Here is a 16,638-nt window from a genome sequence, read left to right as displayed (position 1 = left end):
AAAGCAGGTATCTGGGTTTGTTTAGCTTCTATAATTGCAACATTGTTGCATCCGGAGCTCAGAGCTGGGCCGCAGCAGGTGGGGAACCTTGGCTTCCTCCATCACTGGAGCAAGCAAGCCTCATGTTTGCTTCAGCTGCGTGGCTGCCAGCTGCCATCTTTGTTGGCAGTTAATTTGCATATCCTGCTGATTAGCTAATGGGAAGCGTAGCGGAGGTATGGTTAATTACCATGTTTGTCTATTAGTAAATAGGATATTTTACTTAAAACTCTTCTAGAAATATCCTGAAATGTTAACAGTGAAAACAAAGGCAAACTCTAATTGAGAGATGGAGACCTGAGCCAAAGGGCTATTTTGCTCATTCCTGGTTGATGGAACAATCTGTTTTAATGGGCCTGAGGCTACGGGATATCTTTGAGTTTATTTTCTGAATGTTTGTTGGGTACGATTAACTCAAGGAGGAGTCACATATCATTACCCAGGATTTATTCTAAGGGAGAGCTAGAGGTTTTCTCAGTGGAAACTAAACAATCAGGACTCCGTATTTGGTCTCCATGGTCAGTGAGTCCCTATGGACGGCATTCAAGCTTTTGGGCCAGGATGAATTGCATGCTGTTTACTGGTGGTCAGGAGTTACTGGCTGGATCATAGAAGGCAGAAAGTGGGAGGGGATTGTAGGAACATGGTACTCAGAGCATGGCTTCTTTATCTCCACTACTAACCCTGCCCATCTGCCTCCCCCCTCCTCCCCCCGCCCCACCCAATCAAGTAGTGGCTGGGGCTACACAGGATTGTGTGGGAGGGAGGTCCATATGGTCTTAGGAATACACCAGTGCAGAAAACTGGTGTGAGGCCTGTCTCCAGAGGGTTGGACAAGTTCCTGAGGTGAGTAGGTAGAGGTAGGCCTGCAAAGATTCCTACCCACCACAGCCCACCAGCCACAGGGAAGTTCTACATATAAAAACTAAAATACCATCCTAGCCTGTTTAGCTCAGTGGATACAGTGTCGGCCTGTGGACCGAAATGTCCTGAGTTCCATTTGGGTCAAGGGCACGTACCTTGGTTGCAGGCTCCTCCCTGGCCTGGGCCCTGGTTGGGCTTGAGCAGGAGGCAACCAATTGATGTGCTTCTCTCACACAGATGTTTCTCTCTGTCTTTTTCCTCTCTCTTTCACTCCCTCTAAAAACCAATGGAAAAATATCCTCAGTGAGAATTTAAAAAAATGAAAACTAAAATGCCTTCTAACTCAAAGGTTTTCGCCTACAATAATGATGTTTCTAGAGATTCAGTTTTCCCTCAAGAAGAAAGGACTTCATGATTTGTAACTGAAGTAGAAAAAGGGTTGCTCAGATAGCTCTCTCAAAAGACTGTGTGTGTGTGTGTGTGTGTGTGCAACCAAAGCTTTCAGTTGGGAAGAATATGTTGCTCATTGTTACACAATTTAACACTCTTTGTAACTTAAGCTCACCTCGTGGCTTCCTGTACACTGCAGCCAGGGTACCGAAGTGTTTGTCTATACAGACAACTTGCTGGCGAAAATCAGTTTGTTCTATCTCTGCTGGGATAGATATGGTGTTTCCAAGCCCTCCTTAGATAGGCCTGCATTCCATGGATTGAGTAGTCTGGGGTGTTGGGACACTTGGATTTTGGTTCTCATTCTGCCCTAGGTAACTATGTGATTTAGGGAATTGCATATTATTTATAAAATGGCAGGAAAGAGGGGACATGGGACATAGGCTAGAAACAGGCCTTTTCCACCCTACACAATTCATTTCCATAGAAACAACTAAGGGAGTTGTTCTCAAATATGAGTCCTAATCAAATCAGGGAGAATCGACCAAGTCATGGTGATGTGGTCTCTACATGAAACGAAGTTTTAGTAACACAGGGGCTAGAGGCAATTTGTGTAGGGTTTGTAAATGTAAACTTTGATGTAATGCAATACTACCAAATATTTTTATACTGCTTTCTTTGCCTTCTTATAAATCTCTGGACTGAGAGATTTCATTACACTGACTGCTTTGAGCTCCTATCTTATTCAATGAAATTACTGGAATCTCAGATAGTGTCTCCTACCCTTTGTACCAGTAATGAGTCAGTTATATGGGAGATGGTTTGTGGAGAGCCATTTCTAAAACACAGGTTTGAATTTCAAGGAAATTGACCAAAAAAAATTAACCTAAGTGCAGATATTTTAAAAAACCTTGAAACTTTTTTTTATAACCAACAACTAAATGGGGATAATTTTGCCATTACATAAACTTAACTTCAATAAACTAAAAACTGAACTGCAACAAGCATAATTCAACCACATTATTTTATTGAAAATGAAAAATATACAGAAATACTAATTTAAAATTTGTAAACTTTTAAAAATGAACAGTATTTATAAACATTTGAAAAATAGAAAACTTCATGACCACAGAGTTCATTCAAAATATCTGAGAACATTTCACATATATTCATATAAATTACTTTTCCACAAAGTTTGTTTGGAATGTGAAGATTGCAGTTAGTTCAATTTTATTAAGAAAAATAAAATATTTCTGTCGGAATCCTTTTGTATCGGTTTGTGTTGAGATAGTATAATGATGGAATTCATTTTCCCTTGAGTTACTTAAAAGGAGCTACTGTGACACACACTGAGAAAAGATGAAGAATGTATGAAAACTGGCAACTAATGGTCCTTACCTATCTAGTAATAAGACTTAAGAATTAAGATGTTGATTCAAAGAGAACTAAATTTTATTAATTGCCTCATCTATCAGACATGATGTAGGATGCTTTCCATGTATTTAATTTAGTACCCTTAAAATAAAATAAAGGTGTTAATTTTATGTTGCTAAAGCTAAACGGTTTTATGAATATTTTGCAATCTGAACTAAAAATAAAATCATTAACCATTAACCTAAGAATACAATTTACAAGACCAAAAATAAAATGAAAGCATTATGTTTACAGAATTAGGAAAAGCTTTCTATTTGGCTGTGTGAGGACAACTTTGTAATCCTTAACAACACAAGTGCAGATATTCACATAATAAACCTTCAGATATCATCGATATGAGATAAAGAAAGTGTATATTTTAAATATATACATATGTGAAACTTCCAGTTAAGACTAACATGGTTAGTCTGAAAATGGGGATCCAGCTTTTTATTCCTCCTCAGACAATATATCCCTATTTGGAGAAATTTATTCTGAGTTTAAGGTTTGCAATAACATTTTAGTTTTTCAATGCATATTGAAGAAGCCCACCAGGGATTTTTAGAGTATGTGAAATATTTCATTGTTTCTCAATATATTTCAACTCGTCAAATTTTTCTCAGTCTTTCTCCCGGGCATATATGTCAACACCAGTTTATTTTCCAACCCAGGGTACACATGGTTCTTGTGTTTCAAGAACCCTCAACCTGAACACAATACACCAAGGGCAAAGCTTTGTAACAGGTGACATTTAAGAAACATCTGACACTGAAATTCACAGCCTCAGTGAATTTCCTCACCAAGAAGGATGGACCAATAAAGTTTTCAGTAGGAAAAAAAAAAGTAAAAGGATGTTTCAAACACTATCTTTTCCTACAAATTTGTGTTCATAGCTTATATATCTGATATACAATTACAGTGAAACAGCAGTCAACAGAGTAAATACATATTTGATCTGAGGTATCAACCCATGTATCTTCCATGGGTTATCAGTTTTCAGAAATTTAGAACACACTGAATTGCATTCAACACTAAATTGCTGAAGAGATGATAACAGTATTTTGGGACTTGGCAGTCACCTCAGGTTGTCACTGTGAAATCAGTGATAGTTCAGTAGAACTGATGAAGTGCTAACGCCAGTTTAACAGAATTCTGAATAACAGAATTGTCTATTATTACCCAGGGTAGACATGAGCTAGATTGCAGACAAACATCATAACAGACCTTTATGTTAGAACAGATAAATCCAGTTAACCAGGAGGGTTTTTCTTTTTTGAATGTCACAGTTTTGGGGGGTTAGGATTTTTGTTTTGTTTTGAGAGAAGTAAGTTTAGAAATTCAGCTAATTTCTCCTTTTCTATTAAATCAATGAGTGATCAGAAATCTGTCCATAAACATTAAAGGCCACTAAAAGTGTTATTCCTGCTATGCACTTGGAGACAGGAACACTTTATGTAAGTTTCAATACAAAAATTTTTTTTCTGGTAGTAGTTCCTGAGGTCTTAATATTTTGTTTTCTAGGAAGCTAACTCTCCTTCTTATTCTTCCAAAACACGTATAGGTAAAATATACGGAAAACATGGTAAGCGTGAGAGTCAACAGAAAGAGACAATCTACCAATTATTGTGGTAGGTTATGTATATTTTCAAAAAGGTTTGTAACTAATTATAATTTCCTTAATAAGCTGGAAAGTGCTAAATTTCAAGAGGATGATTATTATAACTCATTCAGGTTTTTCACAAAGGTTCTTCTAGTTGTTTCCAAATAGTTTGTGGAAAAACCAACCTTTGGGAATTAAACATTTGAGAAAAACTGAAGTGTACAATATCATCCTAAAATAATGTAGCAACTGCTTTACAAAAATCTTCATATCAGTAAGAACAAGAACCTTTGGGATAATAGTAAAATCAAGGAATTTTATGAATACAAGGATTTCCAAACTAAACTCACCTAGATGTCTCCAAAAACTCAATTTTGTCTTATGCTGCTCAGGTCTGAGTTAAAAGAACTCATGAACACAATCATTTGTGTTTCTTTTAGTAAAAAGAAAAAGTGTTTCCTTTACTTAAGGTATAAAATATTTCCCTCCTCCATTCTCCCCTTTTTACTTGGTAATAAACTTCTACGATATGTCAATAAATTACAATTACAATCCATAAGCTCTTCATGGACACATATTTCTTTGCATTCTAACACACCAGGAGCAGATTTCCAGAGCCAGCCTATTCTTCTCTTTAACACTCTACCCTTCAGCTACCATCTAGTTTAGCTTAAATGAAGTTGGAAGGGGAGGGAAAGCATCGTGATCTCACTTCTCAGTTTCAATAATTTGAACCTATGACTCATCAGAGAATGACTGATACTCTGCTTATTAGCACACAGTTAAGTTTATCTATTAATTACTATGAAACCAAGACTAGCAGCCAATGAAATGAAGAACCACCTGGCCAGGCCAAATATACTGTGACCAGAAGGAAAGAGATTTCAAGTTTGCAGAAATGAGAAACAACAGAAGTCTTCTGGAGGATGATCAAAATCTTGATTTTTCAAAGATGATGGCCATAAATGAAGGCATTTTTATTTGGCCTTACATCTAAATTATTAGGACCTTAAAAATGTCAACTTCCCTAATAGTTCTGCAGGTATTCCTTCTCCTCTCCAAGTGTCTCTTCATGGTTCAAGTTCAGTGTTTGTAGAGACTTTGATCATTCATGAGTCCTGCTAAACAAGGTAATGTCATCCTCATATCCCGAGGTTGAACATTCTATATTCTCTAGTAAGACATACTTGTCTTCATTGCCATTCAGAGAGAGGGCTTCTTTCTGAGTGGTGGATGTCAAGTCACTCCAGGTGATGTCTGTGTTTTTAAAAGCATGTAGAAGGAAGATGCCATTGATAATGGTGAAGAACCCACTCAGAGTCCCAATGATATCACCAGCTCTCATGCCATACCATTCTTGGAACAAGATGGCGGAGCACGTCACTACCATGGTTGTAAAGAACACATAGTAAATGGGAGTCACAAGAGATGTATTAAAGGTGTCTAGGGCCTTGTTGAGATAGTTAATCTGTGTCGTCACTGAAAGCACAAGTACAGCCAGCAAAACAAAGACCAGGGGGTTCTTGTAAACTGGCTTCCATTCCAATAGTTCTTTAATGGCAATTCCCAGGCCCTTCACAGAAGAAACTGAAAATGCTCCAATCAACGAGCAGATTGAAATGTAGACTAATATGTTGGTCTGTCCTTTCTTGGGAGCCACGATCAAAATCAGCACCAAGGCGATCATGGTAATGATCACAGCAAAGAAGATGAATCCTGTTGGGAAGAGAAAAGAATTAGACTTCAGAAAATGCTCAGGGGACCATGTCTTTGTGAAGTCTTATTAGTCAGGGTTTAGGAGCACAGGTGTTTTAGAAAGAGAAGTGAGATTAAATGAAAAAAAAAAAACAACAACAAAAAACCACCAACAACAATAGTTGACTGCATAGCTCTTTACATTTTCAATGGACTTTCCCAAACATGTCATTTGAATCTCCCAGAGAATACTGTGAGGCATGGAAGATATTGGCTGATTGACTTTTTTTTAAAAAAAATTATTTATTGATTTTTTTACAGAGAGGAAGGGAGAGGGATAGAGAGTTAGAAACATCGGTGAGAGAGAAACATTGATCAGCTGCCTCCTGCACACTCCCTACCAGGGATGTGCCCACAACCAAAGTACATGCCCTTGACTGGAATCGAACCTTGGACCTTTCAGTCTGCAGACCGACGCTCTATCCACTGAGCCAAACTAGTTAGGGCACTCTCTCACACTTTTGACAATTATCTCATCCACAGATCAAAAGATAAGTTGTTCCCTAAACAAATATTTCCCAGTTGACCCCAATATACTTAATATGCAGCCTATTTTCCCATGAATGTTCAAGTGCTCATTTAAAAAATAGGAAGATAATATCGCACTGTTGGGAGAAGAAAAATAAATCACGCTTGTTCAATCACCTTTTGATTCCATAGCAGCTCAGAAGTCACACGGTGGCAGAAGCCACTGTATCCCAATCAACTGATCTGAATGTGCTACGTGACACTGAAAACCCTGATTAGTTTTAAAACACAGAAATGATGGTCAATCGTATCTGCTTAATTGCTTTTATATCTAAAGAGTTAAAATAGACATTCTATATCCCTCTAAACTTCCCATGACCTTCTAAAAAGGGCCCACTCAATTCATTTTCTATTTTTCTATATTTTCCATCTGATACAGTTGGAATATACATGTTCATGAAAATGTCAAAGAAAGATATACACTTAAAGATTTACTCTGCTCAGGACTGATATTTAGCTAGAACACATAAGTACAATCATATGGGTTGTCAAAATATTGAAATATCTCCTTCCCAGCTGCTCCTGCCTGATACTTTCACCTACCCAATGCTCCCACTACTTTGGTTGCCATGGTCTCAAGTAGTTCCAGGTTGGCACCACCATGGACACCAGACTGTGCCATCCTGCTTCTTCACCAGCAGGTATGCTGTAGCTCCTGCATACCAGCCTCCTTCCCCTGATGCCCTGGCATTCCCACCAGGGTATTACCAGTACCCATTTGCACACGAGACTGATCAACTACCAGGTGTTTTCTAAGAGTCGCCCTGCTGTGGCCACTTGTGAGGGCTTCAGCCTCAGCAAAAACATAGCTGTCAGTCACTGTATAGGCAGTGTTCTAGTGCTTTATGTGTATTGACTCATTGAATTCTCAAAACAATCCTACAAAGAAGGTGGAAAGACGTGAGTAGGCCTTGTCATAATCTTTCCACCAGAGGTTGATAATGCATGGAGATACAAGGAAAAGAAAAACAAACAAAATAGTTGCTTAGCTACAAAATAAGAGTTCATGGGCTCATTGAACACATTCATTTGGGATCATAAGAAAGACTAAGAGAGATTAAATCCACATTCTATGAACGGAAATTTTCCTGTTCCCAGCACCAAAAGAAACAAAGAGACCTCCAAACAGAAGTATCCAGTAGTAGATGCAAAACTTTTAGCCAGAGTTGAAATTTAACCCAAACACTATGCTTTTTAAAAGTCCTCTAATAGCACTGGTCATTAACCACTATGACAACAGAGAGGATTAAAAGGGCCGTGGCAATTTGTTCAGGTGAGAGAGAAAAAACAAACAAACCTGCTTCGTTGAATCATTGAAACGTAACACACAATTACTTTATGTTAGCATCAAACCAAGCTCACTCTCAAAGGTTTTCTAAAAAACAGTAAGGCAATCTATTTCCTATTTCTCCTACAATTTATGGTGTAGTCTTCTCAAATTACTTTTGTGATTTCTAGATTTTGTTTTGTGATATGCTTCGCAATATGTTTCTTGTGGGGTTAAGCTTATCATGGTTTTAAAATCCCTACAGAAGCCACACTCTTTATGGCTCACGTACCTGATGAGAACACTCAGCGCACCCAGTGGCGTGACCAGCGTGGCAGGTGCAAAAGCGTAAGCTGCAAAGTTTGCAGCCTCTCCTGCTCCCACTGGAAAGCAAGCAGCAGCATTAGTATGAAAGATGGACTGACTTGTCAGGAGAGAAAAACAAATGACAGACGCAAAGCTGTAGACTCTGATCCCAAAGACACTGACAAGTTGAACAAAAAGGAATAATTAACTCTTTTTAGGAAGGGAGGGGGAAGATTGGTAATAGGGATGCAGATAAACCATAATTACCTGGTGATACAAGCTCAACTAACACAAAAGGTGGTGATGGATACACATCTTAAAGGACTTTCAAGAAAGGTTTTAGTTATTTCACTACCAGAAACATATATGGTCACTGATGAAATCTAGTAGAGGTGGCTTTGGAGTAAGCAGAGAATTATTCTGTTTGCTCAAGAATAACTATTGTTATGCAAATTAACAATAAAACAACTCCTAAAATTGGAATGCCCAGTAGAGATCTACTGCCTAGGCAGGGGACAACCAGACATGCCCACCACAGGCCCATGTAGCCAGGCTTCTCTGAATTGCAGATGACCAACAAGAATGTAACACTATCTTAGTAACTCAGGGAGATCCAAGCACCTGTTTTAAAGTCATAATAATGTGCTCCAGCAATCCCTTTTTTAGCTGGGGAACTCTAAACTTCCATGAGCTAGTGTGATGCAAATAGCTTCTAGAGTGAGAGAAAACTCCTCTAAGAGCTGGGTCTTCTATTTGGAGCCAAATTATTCTCATGGGTCACAAATGAACACCTGAACACTTACCCACGGAATGTAGGATTTCATGCTGGCCAACTATGCAAAATAAACTTATTGTAGAGAAAGTTCTGGAACAGATGAAAGAGACCAGCATACTTTTTTCTTTTCTCCTCTGGCTGCTATGCCCCAGGCACAAGCCCCCAGCCAAAAGTACAGGAGTACTTAGCTTTAGGAAAATATCATAAGACAAACAGAAATAATTAGGAGACTCCTCTCATAAGAAAAGCAATGGCCGTTTTCTTAGAATATTAAGCTTTCTTGAATACTTTATATTTTTATCTTTATAGATGACTTTTCAAGAAGATAAAGGACTGTACAAATTTATTTTTATTCATCATCTTTTTAGATTCTGCCATTTGTCAAAAGTATTCCAATTCTTTCTTATAATAGGATCTCACAGATACTGCAATAGTACAGGAAAAGAAATGGAAGTTTTAAGGTTTCTGGCTACAGACGTAGATGACTAGCAACTGGTGTGAAGCTACAATGTATGAGGCCCTTTCTTTGGACGTCAGAAGTTTGGGATTTAAGAAAGTTCAGAGGCATTAGGAGGGAGGTAGAAATCTGCAGAGGGGCCTGAGGGAGGTAAATGCCTTCTATTTGGACATCATCTTGGCATTTAGAAAGAACTTTCAGATGCTACAGAGTCCCATTTAATCCTCAGAGCACGTTTAGGAGGAAGGGGAATGCTGACAACCTGCATCTCTCCCTTTCAGTGATTTTCAACCTTTTTCATCTCACGGCACAAATAGACTAATTGCTAAAATTCTTCAATACACCAAAACAGATATTTTTTTTGCCCATCTGACAGAGAAAATAGGTATAAGTTTGATTCATTAACACCAAATGGCTATTGTTGGGTTGGCTGTTGTTATTTTATTTATTTGGCAATCTAAGGGAAAAGAGGTCAGTGTCCCTGACCAAACAGTCAGGTATTGCATGTTTTAAAAATTCTAGCGGCACACACCAGGTGAAAACCACTGCTCTATCTGTTTAGTTGCCAAGCAGTCAGAGGGGACTTGAATTTATCCCTGTTTTGGTCCTGGCCCGGAAAATGTACCCATTCCTTAGAAAATATGTAGTTAGAAGAGTCCCAAATTTTAACTCAGTGCTGGGAAAATGTTGGGGGAAAGCATTTTCTTCAATTATTATGGAGAACAGGATAAGAGAAAGAGAAGTCCATGATAAAAATAATACTTTACATGTTAACTTTTCCCTTTGTATTCCAAGATAGTATTGAGAACATGGAGTGGGGAAGAAGGGTAAAAAGAAGTTTTAAATAAATATGACTTATTTTATATATAAGGCAATATGTTATACTTGCAAAAGTTGCTAGACTTAAATGCCATCCTTACCAGGCAGTTAAATCAATCAATTTTAAATAATTCCATGTAATCTATTTATCATTTTGCAAGCAAACACTATTCTCAGCATTAAGGACTTACTTGAGAGTAATCCTGCCCACCAGAGCCATTCCTTGAGGTAGGAATGTCCACCTTGACCTAGGAAAATAATAAAAAAGAAAAGTTCTTTTTTAAAATACATTTTAAAAATATATTTTAAAAAATATTTTTATTGATTTCAGAAAGGGAGAGGGAGAAATAGAAACATCAATGATGAGAGAGAATCATTGTTCAGCACAACTTGTTTTGGGGATCGAGCCTGCATGTGCCTGACTAGGAATCGAACCGTGACCTCCTGGTTCATAGGTTAATGCTCAACCACTGAGCCACACTGGCTGGGCAAAATTAAGTTCAAACGTGAAGGAAGGTTGGAGAATTGACTTCTAACTACTGGAATATGGTTGGAAAAGGCAAGATAAAAGCCATGTCAGTATACTTAGTCTTTTAGCCTATTTTCGTGCCCATTTCCAAAGATCCTCTAATACTTTCTAGTATTATATTTTGCAATATTTTACTCAAGTCATTTTCTTTCTAGTTTAGGTGTTTAGTTATAGGTGTTGCCATATAGATTTTTTTTTTCAATACAGATCATCTCTTCCTTTATATAGAATAGTTTCTTCTTTTATCTCTATGCTAAAAAGGCCCCCCCCCTTTTTTTCATTTTTTTTTTTAAACAGAATTTCTGGAGGATAAGGCCCAGAAATCAGGATTGTTTTTATATATATTTTATTGATTTTTTACAGAGAGGAAGGGAGAGAGATAGAGAGTCAGAAACATCGATGAGAGAGAACCATCGATCAGTCGCCTCTTGCACATCCCCCACCGGGGATGTGCCCGCAACCCAGGTACATGCCCTTGACCAGAATCGAACCTGGGACCTTTCAGTCCGCAGGCCGACGCTCTATCCACTGAGCCAAACTGGTTTTGGCCCCCCCTTTTTTTTTAATTTAACTCTAACCTTGAATGAATGGTATAGAGTAGAACTTTTATATTTTCTTCCTCTAATTTTTGCCACTTGTCTCAATACTTTTGATTGAATAATACATCCTTTCTCCAGTAGCTCAAAATACCACTTTAAAAAAATCATACGTTAAATTGTTGAATGTACTTGGGTCCCCTTAGACATTTTTAATTATCTTTTATTGTTTTGTCTTTTTAAATTAAGATAGCACTATCGCATGTAGTATTTTCTGGTGGTATAAATCTCCCCTCAATAGTACTCTTTTATAAACTTGTTTGCACAATTTATAGTTATTTATTTTTCCATATGAACCTTAGAATAATATTTAGCTCTGTTATAATATTATTCTTGATAAGAATGAATATGAAATTCATGGTTAATGAAGGATAGTCAAGCAGAACTATTTAGCATGTTAAATGTCAGTATTAACAGCAATCTAATTCTATGACTATCCATTTGATTTAACAAGTATTTATTGGGTGGCAAACACTATGCTAGGAAAGGCTCTTGTTCTTGTGACTCTACTATTAATAAATAAGTAAACCCATTGACAAGTAAACAAACAATAAACGTACAAGGACAAGTTATTCTAGGTACAATGAAGGAAACTATTAGTGCAAGGACAGAGCATGCTGGTGTGGGAGACCTGCCCAGGGAGATGGTCAAGGAAAGCCCTTTTGGGGTGATGGTATTTAAGCTGAGATCTCAAGGAGGAGTCAGGCAAATGAAGGGCTGGGAGAGAAGAGTTCCAGGCCGAGGGGAAAGACCTGAGGTGGGAAAGAACTGGGTATATTCTAGGAACCAGAGAAAAGTAGGGTGACTGGGAGCGTAGCGGAAGATGAAGCTGGGGAGGTAGCAAGGACCAATTCATGCAGGAGGTCAGAGTCTGTGGGAAGATGTTAGATTGTATCCCAAGCGTGGGATCTGACTTTGACCCTGATCCTGCAGAATAAAGCTATGAAAAGAAGAACCTGTACTAGACTCTAAACCTCTAGAAACAAGAATTTTAGACTCCCTAAAGGAGACACAGCTGGTTCAATCCTGGAAACTGCTGAGAAAAGAACTGCTACCAATGCAGATAGCTACAATAAATAGACAGGAGCACGATGATCTTAAAATAGGGTTATTTTTGCAGTTAGCAACTTGAATTCGTTAGTTGCATCCGTTTCTTACCAGCTCTAGTAACGCCCTTGTTGGCCAGTTGCAAGAGGCCTTTCTTTTTCAATATGAAGCTGGAGCCAATAAAAATACTGGAACTTACAGCCAGGCCCAGGCCCACATAAAGACTGTATTTGTTTTCTACATTTGCAGAAGTGCTCAAGTTGGTTAGGCTGGAATTCAGGTCCCTGTAGAGGACAGGAGAAGCCAGCAGCTGTGACACATTTGTGATCTCACACCACGCCTGGGAGGAGTTTGGGCAGACCAAAGACAGCACGTAGCCTGGAAAAAAAGGGAAGAAGAAAATGTCAACAAACAATAGGGAGATGTGTTCATGTTTACTCCCCTTCTGCAAGAAAGAGAAACTTGAGTGGACAGCACTGAAACTCCATTTTCTATTGCATGAAGGGAAGCGCCCAGCAGATGGTGCACATGCTTGATTTGGCTGACATAGGTCCTTAAAAAATGTTTAAATGTGTTTAGTTTTTATTATTTAAATATGAGTCTGGGCTCCTCTTATAAATTGGAAACAGCAGTAGTTGGTTCTTTGTTCTAGAAAAACAGTAACCTGCTCCAGCAGCAGGAAGCTGCTTAGGTCTGGCTTGCGCTCAGAAATTCATCACAGTTCCCAACTCCCCCCACCCCCCCTCCCCCCCCACTTCTCTCCTTCACAGTGTCAGTCTGTCTCCTGGAAAGCAGTGTCTGTGACACCTGAATGTCGGGAAAGGGAACAGCAACCCATTGGGCCAGAAACCACCACCTTACAAGAATTTAATGCATTCGGTGGGGTATGAATTGTGCACTTCAAAAAATGTGTTTAAAAATGGGTTCCATCTTCTGTACCACATTCCCTGAAGGGAATGATTTTTCAGGCCCACTAACCCACCTTTGCCTAAATAAAATAGAACCTGAGAGAAAAATGAGTTCACCATCATTAGGCTTTATTTTAGAACTAGAGGCCAGGTGCAAAAAATTTGTTTCACTGGGGAGTGGTGGTGGGGTGGGGGGTTGTCCCTCATCCTGGCCTGTGCCCTCTCACAATCTGGGACCCCTCTAGGGATGTCTGACTGATGGTTTAGGCCCAATCCACAGGGATCAAACCTAAACTGGCAGTCAGACATCCCTCTCGCAATCCAGGACTGCTCACCCCTAACCACTCGCCTGCCTGCCTGCCTGCCTGCTCACCCATAACCGCTGGCCTGCCTGCTGAGTGTGCATCATAGCAACCAGTCATTCTGCCTTAATGGTCGCTTCGGCTTTTTTTAAAAAATATATTTTATTGATTTTTTCACAGAGGGGAAGAGAGAGGGATAGAGAGTTCGAAATATCGATGAGAGAGAAACATCGATCAGCTGCCTCCTGCACACCGCCAACTGGGGATGTTGCCCGCAACCAAGGTACATGCCCTTGACTGGAATCGAACCTGGGACCTTTCATGCCGCAGGCTGATGCTCTATCCACTGAGCCAAACCGGTTAGGGCTCGCTTCGGCTTTTATATATATAGATGGGATTCAAATAAGTATGTAAAGTTACTGAACACAACCCATTATTATTGAAAGGAGTTTTTAGGGGTAAAATAGGTTTAGGGAGTCTTAGGAATTAAGGGGTCCATGGGGGAGGGAGGCACAGTTGGTTGGGAACTTGAAGCTGGCAAAAGGCATAAATTCACAAAGAACAGAAGGGGCCACAGAATAAGGGGAGAGGAAGACACCCATTCACAGAAGATAAGGGGAAAGCCACAGGGAGTAGAGAAACAAAAGGGAGAAAGAGGAAAACAGATTTTCACAGGGTATAGAGAATTCTACCACTGAAGGGGGGAGAGAGAAAGAGGGTCCCCATGTAGGGTTTGAGCTTTGAAGCTGCTATAGTGACCAATAAGAAGGGAGCATCAAAAGACAAAGAACTGCAGCCTTTATAAACCTTAGGAAAAAAGGACTCAGTGGACTACCCCTTTGAGGACCCCTTCTCCACATGGGAGTCTGTACTTGTTCCCAATCAATTTCCACCTTTTCATATACCGCCTTTAGTCCGTGGCTTCACTCTTCGAATCCACCTGGGCAAGAACCCAGGAAAGAAATCACCTTTGCTTGATGCCCAGAAAATATGATGTTACTACAGCCAATCTTCTTCATTTGGGAATTCACACCTGGGGTTTCTATTTGAAGAAATGATCTTTTGCAACTCAACCTTTGTGATGTGTTCTTTTCTTTTGCTTGGGGTGTGCAGGGGGAATGGAGTATGTTTTTGTAGTCCATGTATGTGAGCAGTATCACCCTGGTATGATGTGCATATTAAAATTCACATCTTTCCATTAAAAACAAAACAAAACAAAACAAAAACACACCACGTGTTTCAGTTTGGCTTCCGCATTTCATTATATAAGTACCTTGGAATTTTAAGGCTAAACACTAAAACACCAAATGGAAACATCTGACACTATATTGCAAACTTTTTTGTAATCTGTTCTCTACTTGAAAAGCTGTCAACAGGTGACATCGTGATTAGATTTTTTTTTACCGTCTTCTCAACTTTTTTTTCATTATAAAGCCACATTTTCTCATTTTTAATTATCCTAAATAAAAAAGGGCAAAGAAAAATTAATCAAGTAACAAGTTTAGAATTGAATTAAAAAAATCAGTTTTATATCTCAAAAGTCTTAAAAATGCCTAACAAGCTAAAACAAAACAATAAAATCAGTTTGATCAAATGATGTCTTACCAACAAAACTTTAATAATTGGATGGATGCCTCCCGGTCAAACATTATGAAGACATCTGAATTTTACTACATATAAAGTTATGAAGCAACCAAAAAGTTCAGATCAAGAAAAAGGTAAAAAAAAATGTGAATTTAAGATTTCCACGATTATTATTTCACTTATCCCTGCAACTTGAAGATGAATCAACTTTGATTCAGAGATAGAGGATAAATTCTGAGACAAAACTTATATTCTGAGGAAAATTGTATTACTTCAAGGATATTCTATATCATTGACAAATTTTCAGTCAGGTTGTCTTACTAAGAACTGCAGTAAAGGCCAGTCCTAGCCGGGCGCAGGCCAGGCCGGCCTCGGTGCAGGTGGCAGCATGAAGTGTCTGGTCACAGGCGGCAACGTGAAGGTGCTGGGCAAGGCCATCCACTCTCTATCCCGAATCGGGGACGAGCTCTACCTGGAGCCCCTGGAAGACGGGCTCTCTCTCCAGACCGTGAGCTCCTCTCGCTCTGCCTATGCCTGCTTCCTCTTTGCCCTGCTCTTCTTCCAGCTGTACCCGGCGGCCACCCCTGGTCAGGACCCACTGCGCTGTAAGATCCTGATGAAGTCGTTCCTGTCAGTCTTCCGCTCGCTGGCGATGCTGGAGAAGACAGTGGAGAAATGCTGCATCTCCCTGAATGGCAGGAGCAGCCGCCTGGAGGTCCAGCTGCACTGCAAACATGGACTGTGAGTCCCTGCAGGCTGTCTTCGACCCAGCCTCGTGCCCCTATCTGCTCCGGGCCTCAGCAAAGCTTCTGGGGGAGGCTGTTCTGCCCTTCCCCCCTGCACTGGCTGAAGTGATGCTGGACATTGGCCATGGTCGCAGGGTCATCCTGCGAAGCTACCAGGAGGAAGAGGCAGACAGCACCATCCAAGCCATGGTGGCTGAGATGAGCACTGGGCAGGAGGATTTCCAGCAGCTGCAGGCCGAAGAAGGGGTGGCCATCACTTTCTGCCTCAATGAATTCCGGGGGCTCCTGAGCTTCGCAGAGTCAGCAACTTATTCTTAGCATTCACTCTGATGCTCCCGGCAGGCCAGCCATCTTTGCCGTCAAGGGCTCTCTGCTGGATGGCCACTTTGTTCTGGCTACAACACTCTCGGAGCCAACCCCAAACTCCCAGGACCTGCACTTCCAAGAGCCCTGCCAGCCAGCGCCTCAGCACCAGGCCCACAGCACCCCCCAGCCGGATGACTTTGCCAGTGACGACATTGATTCTTACATGATCGCCATGGAAACCACTGTGAGCAGTGAGAGCTCAAGAACACTCCCCTCCAGCTCCCTCTCACCTGGCCTCCAGCCTCCCTGCGACGTTGTAAGGTATTAGGTGTCAGCACAGAATCTAATCACTGAGGAGAATGAAACACACCAGATCAGCTATAAAATAACGGTGCAAGTTAACTGAG

At 40.1% G+C, this 16,638-nt stretch overlaps 1 protein-coding gene and 1 pseudogene across 1 annotated transcript in view; one reads left to right on the top strand and one right to left on the bottom strand.

Moving 5' to 3' along the window:
* Positions 1–2,723: 2,723 nt before the first annotated feature.
* NIPAL1 (NIPA like domain containing 1) overlaps positions 2,724–16,638 on the bottom strand; it is a 22,501-nt gene continuing 8,586 nt past the window's right edge. The window contains 5 exon segments of the mRNA XM_006759257.2: positions 2,724–6,059; positions 6,519–6,666; positions 8,149–8,239; positions 10,405–10,461; positions 12,497–12,763. Coding sequence (XP_006759320.1) covers positions 5,412–6,059; positions 6,519–6,666; positions 8,149–8,239; positions 10,405–10,461; positions 12,497–12,763 — 1,211 coding nt within the window. The 3' untranslated portion in view covers positions 2,724–5,411.
* Positions 15,524–16,559, top strand: LOC102753662 (annotated as a pseudogene).

This window comes from Myotis davidii, unplaced genomic scaffold (assembly GCF_000327345.1).
Source record: "Myotis davidii unplaced genomic scaffold, ASM32734v1 scaffold455, whole genome shotgun sequence".
In the NCBI taxonomy this organism is placed as follows: domain Eukaryota; kingdom Metazoa; phylum Chordata; class Mammalia; order Chiroptera; family Vespertilionidae; genus Myotis; species Myotis davidii.
The sequence above is the reverse complement of the archived record's forward strand: the minus strand, read 5'-3'. Positions and strand labels throughout refer to the sequence as shown.